This window comes from Furipterus horrens, unplaced genomic scaffold (genome assembly GCF_987537825.1).
Source record: "Furipterus horrens unplaced genomic scaffold, mFurHor1.1.pri manual_scaffold_15, whole genome shotgun sequence".
Taxonomy (NCBI): Eukaryota; Metazoa; Chordata; class Mammalia; order Chiroptera; family Furipteridae; genus Furipterus; species Furipterus horrens.
This window is the reverse complement of record NW_028327185.1, coordinates 5,749,433-5,763,762: the sequence shown is the minus strand read 5'-3', so window position 1 is coordinate 5,763,762 and position 14,330 is coordinate 5,749,433. Positions and strand designations below refer to the sequence as shown.

Here is a 14,330-nt window from a genome sequence, read left to right as displayed (position 1 = left end):
GGTGAAGGCAGGATGTAGTTAATGATTAAGACATATTTAAATTTTGTATCGGTGTAATTTATCTTCACTGTCCTGTGTTTCCTTGGTATGTATGGGTTTTAGTCTAAGTTAAACTGTAGATGCTGAGAAAGACCATCATTGCCTGTGTATAAATACAGTCTAAACACAACTCTGGCTTTCATTGAGCATCTGAATAATATCTGTTATTCATCGATTCGCTCTAGAGTTCATTGATTTTTGTGCAGCAGAAATTGCTTTGGATATCAGGTGTAGATCATCATTTAAGTAGAATTATGGCAGGCTTCCATACAACGTATCCAGTCTCGGCAATTTCCGATCAGTTCGCCACAAATTTTGTGGGAACATGCTGGCCTCGGCTCCATGTTTTGCTGCTCATTCTTGTTTCTGAGACACACTCAAGGAGTTCTGCCTCCGACGAAACTGGGTAGTCTGGCCACCGGGCACCCGGCCGACTTTTCTTAGTGGTGGCAGCCATCGGATGTTCAGGCTTTTGTTCTCTGGACTGAACATTCTCCATCCTCTCAAAGGCTTCCAGCTGTAAAGAACATTAAAAACTTTCATGGGTCTTATTATTCTTTGCTGGGCCTATTCATTTAGATTCCTCTCTTGAAAATTGTGCTCTTTTAGTACTGAATGCCATCCTTCACCCTTCTGTGGCTGTTCCTGCTGTTTAGGTTTGTGTTTAAGAAAACTTACAAAGCACTGTGCAAAGTTAGAAGCTCAGGATCTGCGGAGGTGATTCATTCAAAACAATTAGAGAGCGTGCCTGCCTTCAGCGGAGTTTGGAACATTGAAAACGGGGCTCAGGAAGTGCTCCCCTGCTTCCTTTCCTGCTCCTCCTTGGTTTTCACATGGCCCTTGCTTGTTATCCTAGCAGCCAGTGGAGCGACCGGCTTCAGGGCGGTGTGAAGCTTTTGAAAGGAACCTAGTGCTATCTATTGTTGGAACTGTGAACTGCCTCGGGCTGCGGCTGCTTTCTCTCCACCCAGCAGATGTCCAGACTGTGTTTTCCTTGAGAATTAGGATGTTTCATGGTGTTTTTCTACACAGTTTGGATATCATGGGATTATAACTATTATCTTTTCCATTTCCTGAGCCACCACTGACAATAGTTTAGCGATAACATCTATGATTTTTTTTTTTTTTTTATGATGGGGATTTGGGATAAGAATCCTAAGATATAATTTTCAGAGTGTAGGAGAATTGATTTGATTTCACATAACATAGTTAGGCCCTCTCTGATAATATGCTTTCTCGTTGTGTGATTTACTGCTTCCCTATGAATATTTGTTTCATGCATTCAAAATGATAGTCATTCTCCTTAATAAGAGGGACGGAAGGAAAACAGGTGTTTAATAGCTCTGTTTTGTTTTCTGTATTCTTTCCTAGGTAAATGCCAGTTTCCCTTAAACTTCTGGCTATAAACTTAACATATATATATATAATAACTAATATATATAATAAATATATATGTATTAATTATATAGTACATATATGTTTTAACTATGAATCATTTGTGTTTAAGTCTTCTTGATACTCCAGGCTCTCCTCACTTTTATATTTATCCTTGTTTATCCATCTTTTTATCAGTCATATTTTTTTTTATCCCTCCTTAGCAATGAGGCTCTTATAGCTCTTTTTTTCAAGGAAATATTTTTGTTATGGTAAAATATATGTAACCAACTTTACCACATTAACCATTTTTAAATGCACCATTCAGTGATATTAAGGACATTCATAACGTTACGCTACCATCACTATTCCCGTCTCTGTAACTCTTTTCTTCTTGTGAAGCTGAAACTCTGTACCCCTGAAATGTGAGTCCCCCCTGTTCCTCCTAGCCCTGGCAACCACCGTTTTACTTTCCACCCCTTTCTCTGTCTCTCCTCTCCTTTTCCTTTTGGGGACCCCGTTACTTATTTTGGTGCATGGTACACCTGACATTTTCTTGTAGGTCCAATCTTTTTTTTGTTCAGTCTTTCCCCCCTCTGTCCTTTGAGCAGAACGAATCAGATGGCTATTTCTTTAAGTTCTCTCTCTCGCTTTATCTTCAAGTTTACTGTTCATTTGCTACACTCAAGAGTCTGTTTCTGTTGAGTGCCTTTTTTTAATGAGCGCAGGCCACAGTTTCTTTGAGTGTGTTGCAATTTTACGTTGAAAACATTTTAAGTTGTTATATATATATATATTTTTATAATTTGCATAGACTTAAATGGTGGAAAACTTTCTCCACTGCAGTGTACGGCTGCTGACGTCTGTAATCGGTTTCGTTTTGTTTCTTTTAATTTTAATTTTTACTTAGAGCCTGCCTTCCTAGGGGATCATTCCCGTGTCTGAACCAGCCCGCGATATAGGCGATGTTCACGCTCAAATACTTTCAGATTGTACAGCTTCTGCCAGTCCCGGGGCATGGACCGGGAGTGCATTCAGGGCCACGGCCAGTTCTCAGCTCGTCCTTGGACTTCACTTCTTACCTGACTTTCCTGGTTCTTCCTGGATGAGTCTGCTGCCTTTAGATGGCAAAGCTGTGTATCATTGTCACCAGTGCCCTCTGCTACCAAAGGTGCTGCTGTTCACAGCCAGCCCTGCTCTGTTGACACTAACATACTTGACCCTGGAGCAAAAAGGCAACTTGTTTCTCCTCAAAGCTCTGCCAGTTCGTCAGAGTCAACATTCTCCCTTTATTGTCTGCCTCTAGTCAACAAGCTCCCAGAAATAGTTATTTTGATGATTTGTCAGGTTTTCTAATGCTATGTTCTTTATGTTGGCTTAACGAGAAGCACCCTAATCTCTCTTTTTTTCTTTTTAACTATCTCATAATTTTCTAGCTATTCTTTAATTTTTTAATCTCATCTGTGGCAGACACTGTTAAGTTGTTCTCAGGAGCCATCATCCTCTGTTTCATGATAACAGATCTTAGGGCTCGGCCTGTGGCCTTATCTTCTCCAATAGTTAGTGAAGGTCCCTAATCTCCTGCCTGAGAGGGTGAGGGCCGCACGGATGTGTGGGCTTCCTGGGCTGAGCCCTCCTGTGCACAGGGCATGCCCGCCCCCCTATCCCTCCTCTTCACTTTCCTGCTGAACTGGAGGTGGACTTTGTGGTCATCTACCTAGGACTTTGTGGACAAAGGTAACCTGGGGATGGCAAAGCAAAAAGGATAGAGGGAATCTAGTACTCGCAGCCTTTGTGAGAGAGAGACACACATTCATGCACACACACTCATTTTATACTCGGAATAACCCTGAGAGGAAGATGGTGTCATCCTCTTCCTATGAACGGGGAGGAGCTCAGGGAGTCCAGTCAGAATCTGACTATAGACGTGCAACTACCAGAGCGCCCCAGCCAAGATGGAAGTTCATGGCTCCTAGACAGATGGCTGCAGTCATGATATTATACACTTCCCTGCCTTGCGTAAGAGCCCGGCGTATGCAAAGGCCAATCCTGGCAATATTGGTGAGTGAGTCCGTGATCATTTTCTCAGAAATCTACTTCTGGTGCCCCAAGGAGGAGCTCAAGTTACCTCATGCCCAGGATTCCCTGTTCATGGTTAGAGTGGTATTAGACCCCCTAAACGTCAGGTCTATGAAAATTCTCATGTAAATGTCAAGGAGGCACTTTACACTCAGACAGTCACAACAAGTAATCAACTTTAAATGCTTGACAGAGCCTGCGTGTGTATTTCTGCCCGTGCTGGTTGCCAAGGAAATTCTCATGTAATGCGAATCATTTTCAATACCCTTTGACATGGGACTGAAACATCTCTCTCTCTCTTTCAGTCATCCTAAAAGTATTTCACTGTCTTTGAAACTAGTCTGAAGGTCAGTTTTGATTGCTTTAATCCTGAAATCTGTTGAATTCCTGATAACATGCAGAGTTTTAGATGCAGTCGCTAATAATCGCTGAAAAATATATTAAATTGCCATGGATGGCCAGGCTCTTGGTGCTATAAACGAGACAGTGTATGATCTTTGTGGTTCCACCAACAACAGCCAGATTTAAAACCCTGAATTAAAATTCACTGCAAGATCAAATGTCCTGTCAGTGTTCAACCAAAGTGGCCATATCCATTATGGCAAATCCAGGAAGCTGAAAATTTAAGGGGTTTGGAAATAATTCTATTTTCATGTGTCACTTTGAGATTGCTGCTGCACCTGCCCTTTGCCTGAACAGGCATATGGAGAGTTAGCATTTTCACGTGACAATGCCCGTTCCAACAGAGAAGAAAGGGCTTGAAGGGGAAGAGTGAGAGAGTATCTAGTTTGAATATTTGTTCTTTAAAACAATGGCAATATTATGTACCCCAGGATCAGGGGCACTGTCTTTAGGAAGCATATGCATAATATAGGGAATTGTATGTATTTCAGAGTCAGTACTCTTGGAACGCTTTCATGAGTGTTCTTATTAGATTATGCCAGGTCTTTACAAGGGAGAGTATCACTCATGAAGGAGCAGCAGCAGCTCTGGGTTGGAGGCTTCACCTGGTGTGCAGGGGAACTTCGCGTTAGGCACCATGCTCCCCCCCTGCTCTGTCTCCCAAGGCTGTGCGTGGTCGGCACCCGCGTCTTGCCTTCTGATTTGCAGTTGGGTGCAGCTCCTAACAGCAACCTGCGGGTCACCTGGGGGCGGGGGAGCTGTTGGAAAGGGACATCGGAAGATGGAGCGCAGAGCCCCAGGAGCTTGAGGGAGTGGATGGAAAGCCTTTCCCAGAGCGGCCTGGCAGCTCATCTTTAGCAAGACCCACTTACAAAGTTGGCCCTTGGCTGGCTTCTGGGACTTGGGTTTCATGAGGGTTCCCACCACCACCCCCCAAACTGATTAGAGTGGCTCATTGTCCCTTAAATTTTGTCCAACCAAAAGGTTTATGCTTAACACGGGCTATCGTCCTGGGGGTCTGTCTGTAAGAACAGCCCCGATACAAACCCCGGGCACTGAGTCTCTGATGAGCGGCCCGTTGGAACCCTTCGGCGGGTGCTTACACAACACGTGGCCGGGGGAATCAAGCAGCTCCTTTCCTGGGAACTCACCCACGTGCCTTTCCCTTTGTTGACTGTACCCCATCTTCTTTCTCCAGCATAAATATTAGCCGTGAGTAGTGAGACTATATGATGAGTCAGTGCCGTGGATTCAGATCCCCGGAGGGGGTTCGAGGACCTTTGACATAAAAATAGTGAAAGGCCTCGGCTGTCCCCAAACCCTAGAATGCCGCTCCATGTCTTCCGGTTTCCTTATGCTCCGCCCACCCTTTTGAAAAGAGTGCCTTTTATTAAGTTCTTCATTAAATTACTTAATTTCAATGTGCTCTCCTTTCTCCTGAAACCCTGACTGTCACCAAGGGAGTGCAGACACTTCATATAAAAATATTGATCATTGTTTGATTGATTTCTTTCTGTACATGGCTCTTATAATTTCCTTAAAAAGATGAATGGTTTTAAGAAATAAGATAACACAGCAGCCTGTGTCTCTGACATCGTGTTTAATGAGAGAGTGCGATTACTTGTGGTTCTCTAAACAGATGGAGGGTTATGCATCTTGTTAAACCAGAGGAGAGGAAATAAATGTGGCGGAGTGTCCTTAAAAGAGAGACATTGTTTTTCTACTTCACGTCTACAGTGAAAAAATGCAGGCTTACTCTCAAAAAGAGGGAAACTAAGGAAAACAAAGTGATAAGAGGCAATGTTTTCATATTTATAGTACGTATTTATAGTATGCAAAATATTCCGAAAATAGTGAAATTAATGCTCTTAGGCACCTGAAAGGAGCAATCACATTATCTCTAATAATCGTAGCACCTCTGACAGAGGCTGCTCTATTCACGTAGTGCATTCAAATTATTTTGTGCCAATATTTGGACTATTTAGCATTCATAACACCCATAGCTATTTGTGTGACCAACTATTATCATTTTTTATACTGTGATCTGTGCTTAATGCAATGGAAAACTTCCTTTCCGAAGCCCCCAAAGCATGTCCCTTCAATTTCAAGTGTCAGTGGATCTTATTTATATCAAATTTTAAATTAAATGGAAAATAAGTGTTACACTTCCTTGTATAGTTTCTCAAAAATAAAAAATAAAAAAGACAAAGAAGTGCTTAATGTGAACTTTGTGGTTTTTTTCCCCAAATTATATTTATATTAGCTGCAGTGACCTACAAATTTGTTATACGCTTACTGATAAAAAGCTTTGCTTTAGTGATTCATGATATATACCCTCTGCTTATTAATGTCTTGGTCAACCACATGTCTTCTTGATAAAGTAATCCTGAATCAGAAAGACCTCTTTGCTGGATATCTTACTTGGGTTTGCTTCCACGCTTATTGATTGCCTTTGCTAATAAATGCTCTCTCTGTTGTAATTTAGCTCCATCCCAGCAACCTCCACCCAGAGGACAAGTTCAAAGCTCTTCTGCTATCAGTCTCTCCTGGAGCCCACCTGATGCTCCCAGTTCCCACCGGCTCACTTACAGTTTATTCAGGGATGTTTTTGATATCTACACAACTGAAGATCAATACCCATACAGTGAGTTTAAAGACTTGGTGATGGAGAGATATAATATTCGGGGAGTTGCTACATTAGTTACGTTCTTTGACACTGGGGATAAATGTTGTGGTTTCCTCTGTCTAGCACAGAGTGTTTCAAGCAGAGAGAGAATTACAAGTCTCACTAGTATTCAGAGAAATGCAGGGAATGAGATGCTTCTTAGTTGATAAGCCCTTAATGCTTATCAAGTTCTCAAAGATGAAAAGAAAAGCAGACCCATCCAGCACCGATGAGTGTGTGAAGGACCTGGAATTTACCTGAACTGCTGGCCTATCTGTGGGGGTTCATTGGTACAAACTTGCCTGCAGGATAAATTGTTAAACTCTTTGAAAAACCTCACCCTTTTGCAGAGTTGACTCACCAAAATTATTTTTGGAAATGACTTAAAGAGTCATCAATGAACAGAAAATATGTCCAAACCTACACTCTTTGTAATAGCAAAATATTAGAAAAATTCAGACATCCCAAAACTTTTCCGTCAGTGATGGAGGCTGGTATGACAGAATTCTGATGTATTATGAAGTAAATTGTAGGATTTGGTTGCCTTATAACTCAGTTTACATTAGTCACTAGAAAATGTTTATGATGTATTGTTTAAGGTAATTAAGTGATATTAAAAATAATCTATGAGTTCTATTTTAATTGAAAAATACATGAAATTACTGGAAGACTTACAAAAACTAATCTGTAGTTTTCTCTGGTGTAAGGATTGAAGAAAACTTACCAAATATTTCTGTTATGTGGATCCAGTCTTTTAAATTCTCAGGTTAAAAATAGATGGAACCCAACCCGATCTTCCATTGAAAGAGGAAGCATGTGAATACACATGAACACCGTCTGCATCTGTCACGTTTATGAAGGTTTTAAAGGAGCTTATAGATTTCAAACTGTGGAGATACATTGTTAAAAAAAAAAACAAATTTACTCATATTTTGGATAGAGTTTCCCCAAAGACACAATGAAAAAACAGAAAATGTTCCTTCCTTCTCACTCTGTCTTCTCTGCTGTTTGCTTGTTGTCATGTGCTATAAGACCGTTAAAAAATAACTAGTTTAAGAAACACGGAAACAGGGATGCCAGTTGATGCATGGTTCCATGTTGTTCTATTTGTTTAATGCCCAGTTTTTCAAATTATAGTTTACCATGTTTATTTCATTGCAAAAGTATAAAAAGCTATGAAGAAATACTGAAGTCCCGGGATCTTCCTCAAGATAATTAATCAGAAGGCTGTCTTCTTCTAGCATGTTGATTGGCTTTAAAACTTGAGGCTTTATTTTCTATGTATTATCACAGGTTCCATGTGCCCCCTAATTCTGAGTGACTTGCGCCCTCATTACCATGGCCGGCATTTTCTGCTAACTCTAAATGTCTCTTCGGTACTCCAAGTCTTCTTGGAAGTTAATGGAGACCCCAAGCTTCCCGATGCAGATTGCAAAGGGAAACGAACATCTGTCTACATCTGCCACGTTGGCAGCGCATCCTAAAAACCTGCTACTAGAATCTTTGCTTCCTTCCAAATATCAGCATGATCCAGGTGTCCTGAAACTTCCAACTTTCGTGATAGGGCAAGAGAAAGTTTTAAAAATAAGTGAAAGTGATTTTGATGGTGAAGGTGCCACTGCTCGAACCATGTCCGAAGTAGTGATGTAGGGTCACCATTATTTTCCATACAGCTTACCTCAGTAACGAAACTCACCTTCATGTACATCCTTCAGTCCAGAGGCATATTTTCTGTAGTAACATTGGGGTCTGTTTCATAAAGTACAACACTCTGGCTTTTTTTCATGATCGCTCTAATACAGAATCCAAACAACAGTTTCTTACATAATAAATGTGTGCTCATTCACTAATCAGGCATTTATATAATCCTATTCTACAAGATATTATTTCCTAAAACCTTCTTTTTCACTAAAAAGATGACACTTCTGGCATTTCTTGACAGTCACTATAATTAATGATGTGAAAATTATCTGCGTGATGGCATTTGAACAGTAAGAACAATTGGTTAATGCTGTCAGAACTCTGCATTATTCTAATAATATCCTCATGTTTATTATTCTGTTTCCAGTGTATGGGTAGCACGTGTAATGTGAAAAGGAGACAGTACTTATATTCAGTTGAATGAACACAAATCTTTGGGTTAAATAAAGGCATTTGGAATTATAGGTAGGGAATCATTGAACTTCTCAAAGGAAATTAGTAGTGTTGACGTCGAAGCAAGTTTGATCATGCGGTTGAGACTATTATAATATTTCTTGCTAAGATAAAAACTTTTCCTGGCTGGTCTAATGCACTGTAGGATTCTGCAGGTCAGTAGTTTTAACCTAAGATCATGAAAACTGGTATATCATCATTTTTAGGCCTTGCAGATTGTTGGTTATAAATAATAGCATGTTAATAGTTGTGGAATAATTCTAAAGTGTCTGAATTAAGGTTTAAAAAATTAGTTCAAGTATAGTCAGTGGCGTCCCTAAATAAAATTTCACTTGCGTGCATACTCATACGCTTTCATCGGTAGACTAGAAAGGTGTGGAAGTGATGTTAGTATATTGGGAATTATACATAATGAGCACTTGATATTATCTCCCGTGCGGCGGCCCAAGTCTGGGTTGCACATAGGTATTCTCTGTGTCATCGGCGTGATGGGAACAGCTGTGGTAGGGTGTTGCACTCTCTTTTAATAGGATTGACATTTTAGGGCTGGCCAGTGCATCACATTATTTTTTTCCTATTTGAGTTTGAACCTGAAGGAGAATTAGGCATCAGAAAGAATCAGAGAGATGGAAATTTAAACTAAAAAAATAACCTTTATTACAATAAAAGCCAGATTGGAGAATATACCTTCTCTACTGCAGAAAGACAAGAGAGGACTCAATGGACTGATCAGAGCATGGTTTGCTTTTGCCCATCAAAATTCACAACCAGTTAAGTCATTTCTCGTTTGGAATTTCATGAGTAGGGAGATGCATGGTCCTTAGGTGTAACTCTAGGGAAATGCTCCCTCAGGGAAACTAGAAGGAGATTATTTTGACAATAATACAGTTCAAGTTTAGAGTTTCAGACAATGATATATCTTAGTAAAACTTAGGTCTTCATTTCTAATTTCTCCCTTTAATATCACCATGATTTATTATTCCATACTACATGGAAAGATCAATGCAACGAGTCACAGGATGGTTCTTCTCAGAAAGACGGATAGGCAGAGAATGGAGGGGGTAAGAAAGAAAACAAGAGAGAGTGTAAACAATGGTTTTTATACGGCTGTTAATATTATTGACTAGAAAAATAAATCAAGTATATAAGGAAAATTACTCATTCATTCATTTACTCATTCAGTACACTTTCATTCAGTGCTTATGCCAGAGCAGGAAGTATGGGAGCCACTAGAAATACAAGGATGGACAGGACAGTCCTCATTTTTGAGAGGGGAGATAGATAAGAAAACCAGAATTACTCTGTGATTTCTGTGTCCTGATGGGACTCTAGTGCAACACTCAACATATTTTCATGCAGAATTTCCAATGACATTTATAAAGAATGGAAAAATTACCCTTCACTCAGATGTTCACTGTCTTAGTCCATTTAGTCTTCTATATATAAAACAAACAAACCACAGTCTGAGTGGCTTATAAACAACAGGGATTTACAACTTCGAGCTCTGAGGGAGGAAGTCCAAGGTCAGGGTACCAGCATGGTCAGGGGCTGGCGAAGGTCCCCTTCTGGGTTGCAGACTGCTGACTTCTACCTGTGTCCTCGCGGAGTAGAAGGATGGATCTTCGTGGGACCTCTTCTATAAGGGTGCTTACCTCACTTCCGGGTCACCCCCTTAACCCAGTCACTTCCCAAAGTCCCCATCCCTTAACATCATCACCTTGGCCGTTAGGTGTCGGATATATGAGTTGGGGAAGGAACAAATATTTCATCTATGACACCTGCTCTTGTTGCTTAGTCTTTTATTTCCTTCTCCCAGCCACCACGGTGGTCCTCAGGGAGAGGCAGTTTACCACTGGCCCTTCGCTTCTGTATGCCCTTCAGGGGGTGCTGGCCCCCGTGGGAGGGGAGGGGCTGAGCCCTCCTCTGCTGACATGCTCATTGCATCAACTTCAGATCCATGAAGCCGGTCAACACGTGGTTGTTTTCGGCTTGGTTAGGTCCTTGTGAACTAACTGCCCTCTCTCTCAGCATCCCTTAGGCCCTTTATATTTCTATAAAGAACTCTCTGAGATTTGTTTTCCACATCCTTCATTCACCCCTTGGGCCTCCCAAGGCTGAAGGGTCATTGTGTCCCAGCCACAGAAGGTCCCATAGCAGGCTCATTGGCTCTCAAGACAACATCGTCACCACTCAGGAAGCCTAGACTCTGAGACATAACTATTCTTTGTAAGCACTTAATGTGCTGGGTATTCACAGAGTGGATCGGTATAGTTTATGAAGTTAAGTTGTATAATGGGAAACCAAGTAGAAATGATTTCCTATCAATTTTGTGGGATGTAATGATTTTCTTCTTCTCCTTCTTCTTCTCTTTTTTTTTTTCTGTTTCATTTTAGGTACCCAGTACTTCTCGGACACTGCCCTCTCACCATATACCTCGTATTCCTATTCCATCAAGGCCACCAATGTTCACGGGTCAACAAGGAGTGCGGCGGTCACCTACAGGACCTTGCCGGGTGTCCCAGAGGGAAGCTTGAACTTGAGTTGTATCATCCCCGTGAGCTCAGACTCTGTAACACTTACCTGGACTGCACCCTCAAATCGCTCCGGTCCTATAGAGAAGTATATTTTGTCCTGTGTCCCTGCAGATGCCAGCCAGCCATGTGATCCCCACGAAGGTCATGAAACCTCAGCGACTGTCTGGAACCTGGTCCCATTCACCACGTACCATTTTGCCGTGCAGGCGTGTACTCGCGGGGGCTGTTTACACAGCTCCCCCATAACAGTGACCACAGCCCAGGCACCGCCCCGAAGGCTGGGCCCACCTAGGGTCCGGACGATCAGCTCCACGGAACTCCATGTGGAATGGTCACCACCAGGGGAACCAAATGGTAGGACACCAAGGCCCACCTTCTTGGGCAACACATGAATGGGAATGTAAGAACTTTGGAATTGAGCAGGGCGCCTGGCAATCGTATGCATTTTTATAACTCTTGGATATAATAATAGAGAGACAATTTCTAAAGATGTAAGATACTGTTTGTCCTGGTGAGAAGAACAAATGTATTTCTTTAATCTAATAACAAATTCCATTCATTTAAATTGCCCTTTAAAAGGCTAATATTATCTTTGCTCTTAATGACATCTGCCACAACACAAATTATGTTTCTAATTTAAAACTCACTCACAGAATGCATTATATTTGACTGTGTCACAAAGTTAGGGCACCCATAAGCCGTAAATTTTCTCTTTTAGGCAAGAAAAGTGTATAAAATAATATAAAAATATGTATATAGGCTAGCTGACTCCATTAAGTCAATTCATACAATTGAACCCTGTTATATAGGCCAGATGTGCATTTATAGATTTTTAGTAGTTTAATATCATGTATGTATTATGGCAAAACCCTTTTTTCTTAGCCTTTTTAAATTACTTAATTAAACTGTGTAGAAATTAACTATAACCATTCTAATACATATGGAAACAGGGCTTACCAAGTAAAATCCCCATTGAAAATGTGCAAATTGGAAGTACACTGGTAAAATTCCCATAAAGAAATAGCTATTCTTGGTAGAAATTATGACAATCCTGAAAAAAAATACAAGTTTACCGATTATAATTTGTAGTTATTTTGTGTTTATATATGTTCCCATACTTTTTAGTACCATTCCATACCTCCATCTACCCATCAGCTTTTTGTTTTTTGTCAGTACCTACAATCTGTATTACTAGGAAAATGGGGGAGTAATCTCGTCAAAGAATAACGGAAAGCCAACACTCTTTAACGGACCTACCCCACCCCCCCAAATTCTCTGTCTCTCGGATGGCGGTCATCTTGGTTTACTGTTTTACTCTCCTAGGAATAATTACAAGATATGAACTATACATGAGAAGATTGGGGTCTGATGGAGAACGCACGTCAGCAGAAAGCCGAGTTTTCGAGAGCAGCGGCCGGCTCAGCCCTCACCCGTTTGCAGAACCGGCCAACGAAGATGCGTTAAAAGCTCCTCTGACGTCCACAACTGTCACTGGCCTAGAGCCGTACACCGCGTACGAGCTCAGGGTCTCGGCCGTGAACATGGCCGGCAGCGTGGCCTCGGCCTGGACCTCAGAAAGAACAGGAGAATCAGGTGACGATCAAGCTTTAATCCTACTTTGTAAACTCCTGAGTGAAAAAACTGCCTCCAATTAAAGTCAGCAGGGCTCAAGTGAGAATTATAAACGTACGTAAGGCGGGGACAATTTTTGTACTTCAGTTGGTTACATCCATAACTCAAGGTTATAAAGGACTCGCAGTGAGTTTTATGGGGGAAATGCTTTAGCTATTACTTCAAGGCAGAGGGAAATGACGTAACTATCGTTACAGTCTTTAAGAATGTTTGCAAAATAGCAATTGGTCTCCAGGCCTGTGGAGGGCCGGCCACGTGTTCTCATCTTGTTCCCAATGCAGCACAATTCCTGTTCAATCAGGGTGACACCTGTTACAAACTCCACTAATCTGATTTCATTTTTATTTCTCTTTCCAAAACAAGGAGTTTGGCTACTCGATTATACCTAATGACACACTCCTGGATATCAAAATGTGTAACTCACACGTGTGCTTACATAAGCAATATGGAAAGAAAGGAAGGGGAAAATTTTTAATATTTTAAAACTGTCTTTACTAAGGCAAATGAGATATTTTAAATCCTCCAGCCTACTCTACATACACACACTCTCACACACACATACACACTTCAAATTTTGTGAGTCTTTAACAAATTAAAAATACGCTTTTGTTAGGTTTTGAACTTGTGGCTACCCGAAGAAACGCAAGTCCTGACTTAGTAGGACCCGTGAGGACGTGGAGGGGAAGGGTCGCTGTACGCTGATGGCCAAGGGGGTCATTTCATGAATAAAATGTGCATTGTGCTTGAGCATCTCTTAATGACCGCCAGCCATCTTGGACAAATAATAGCGCCACAATAGCACGAGTGATGAGCCATGGCGTTCTGGAAGGGGAAAGTCAAGGTCAGGGATGAAAAGTAATGGGGGAAGCTGCAACACCAGACCCTCATAATCTTATGGGTCACTGGCTAATGACGGTGCAGTGAGGTCTTTTGATAATGCACTTTTGGGTTAGCGCATTTAAAATCTATATTGAGTTCCCTGGGATGGCAAGGGGAGAATGTATGCGTGTACATATACCCTGAACATTTCCGTCAAGATTCATTGAAAACCTAAAAAATTCCTTTGGAGTTATTTAGAAGATTTTAGAGTTACCTCTTTCTGAAAAATAATATCCTCCCAGGTATACTGGTTTGGCTCAGCAGGCTACTTCTCCATATAAGAAATCCAGGATGTCACTACGCATTGTTCTAAATGTTGTGGACTGAAACTGATTCTGTTTTGTTACTTTTTAAAAAAATACTCTTTAATATTTATGGCTTCCCATCCAATTACCTACTAGTTATACACACAAATTACTAGATAAATTTTATTTTGTAAATGGAAGATGTCTTTGATGCTAATATGGAATTGGAGACCATCCTTGCCGATAAGGTAAAATAGTTCTTAAATGCAGCATTATATTCTTTGATATTTAAAACTCGGAATGTTACATAACAAACAGGAGGTTTCA

The 14,330-nt window shown here is 41.0% G+C and overlaps 1 protein-coding gene across 1 annotated transcript in view; it reads left to right on the top strand.

Moving 5' to 3' along the window:
- USH2A (usherin) overlaps positions 1-14,330 on the top strand; it is a 462,824-nt gene that overhangs the window by 107,293 nt on the left and 341,201 nt on the right. The window contains exons 15-17 of the mRNA XM_090263490.1: positions 6,380-6,538; positions 11,107-11,601; positions 12,571-12,840. Of these exons, the coding sequence (XP_090119616.1) occupies positions 6,380-6,538; positions 11,107-11,601; positions 12,571-12,840 (924 nt within the window). The remainder of the gene's footprint in view (positions 1-6,379; positions 6,539-11,106; positions 11,602-12,570; positions 12,841-14,330) is intronic.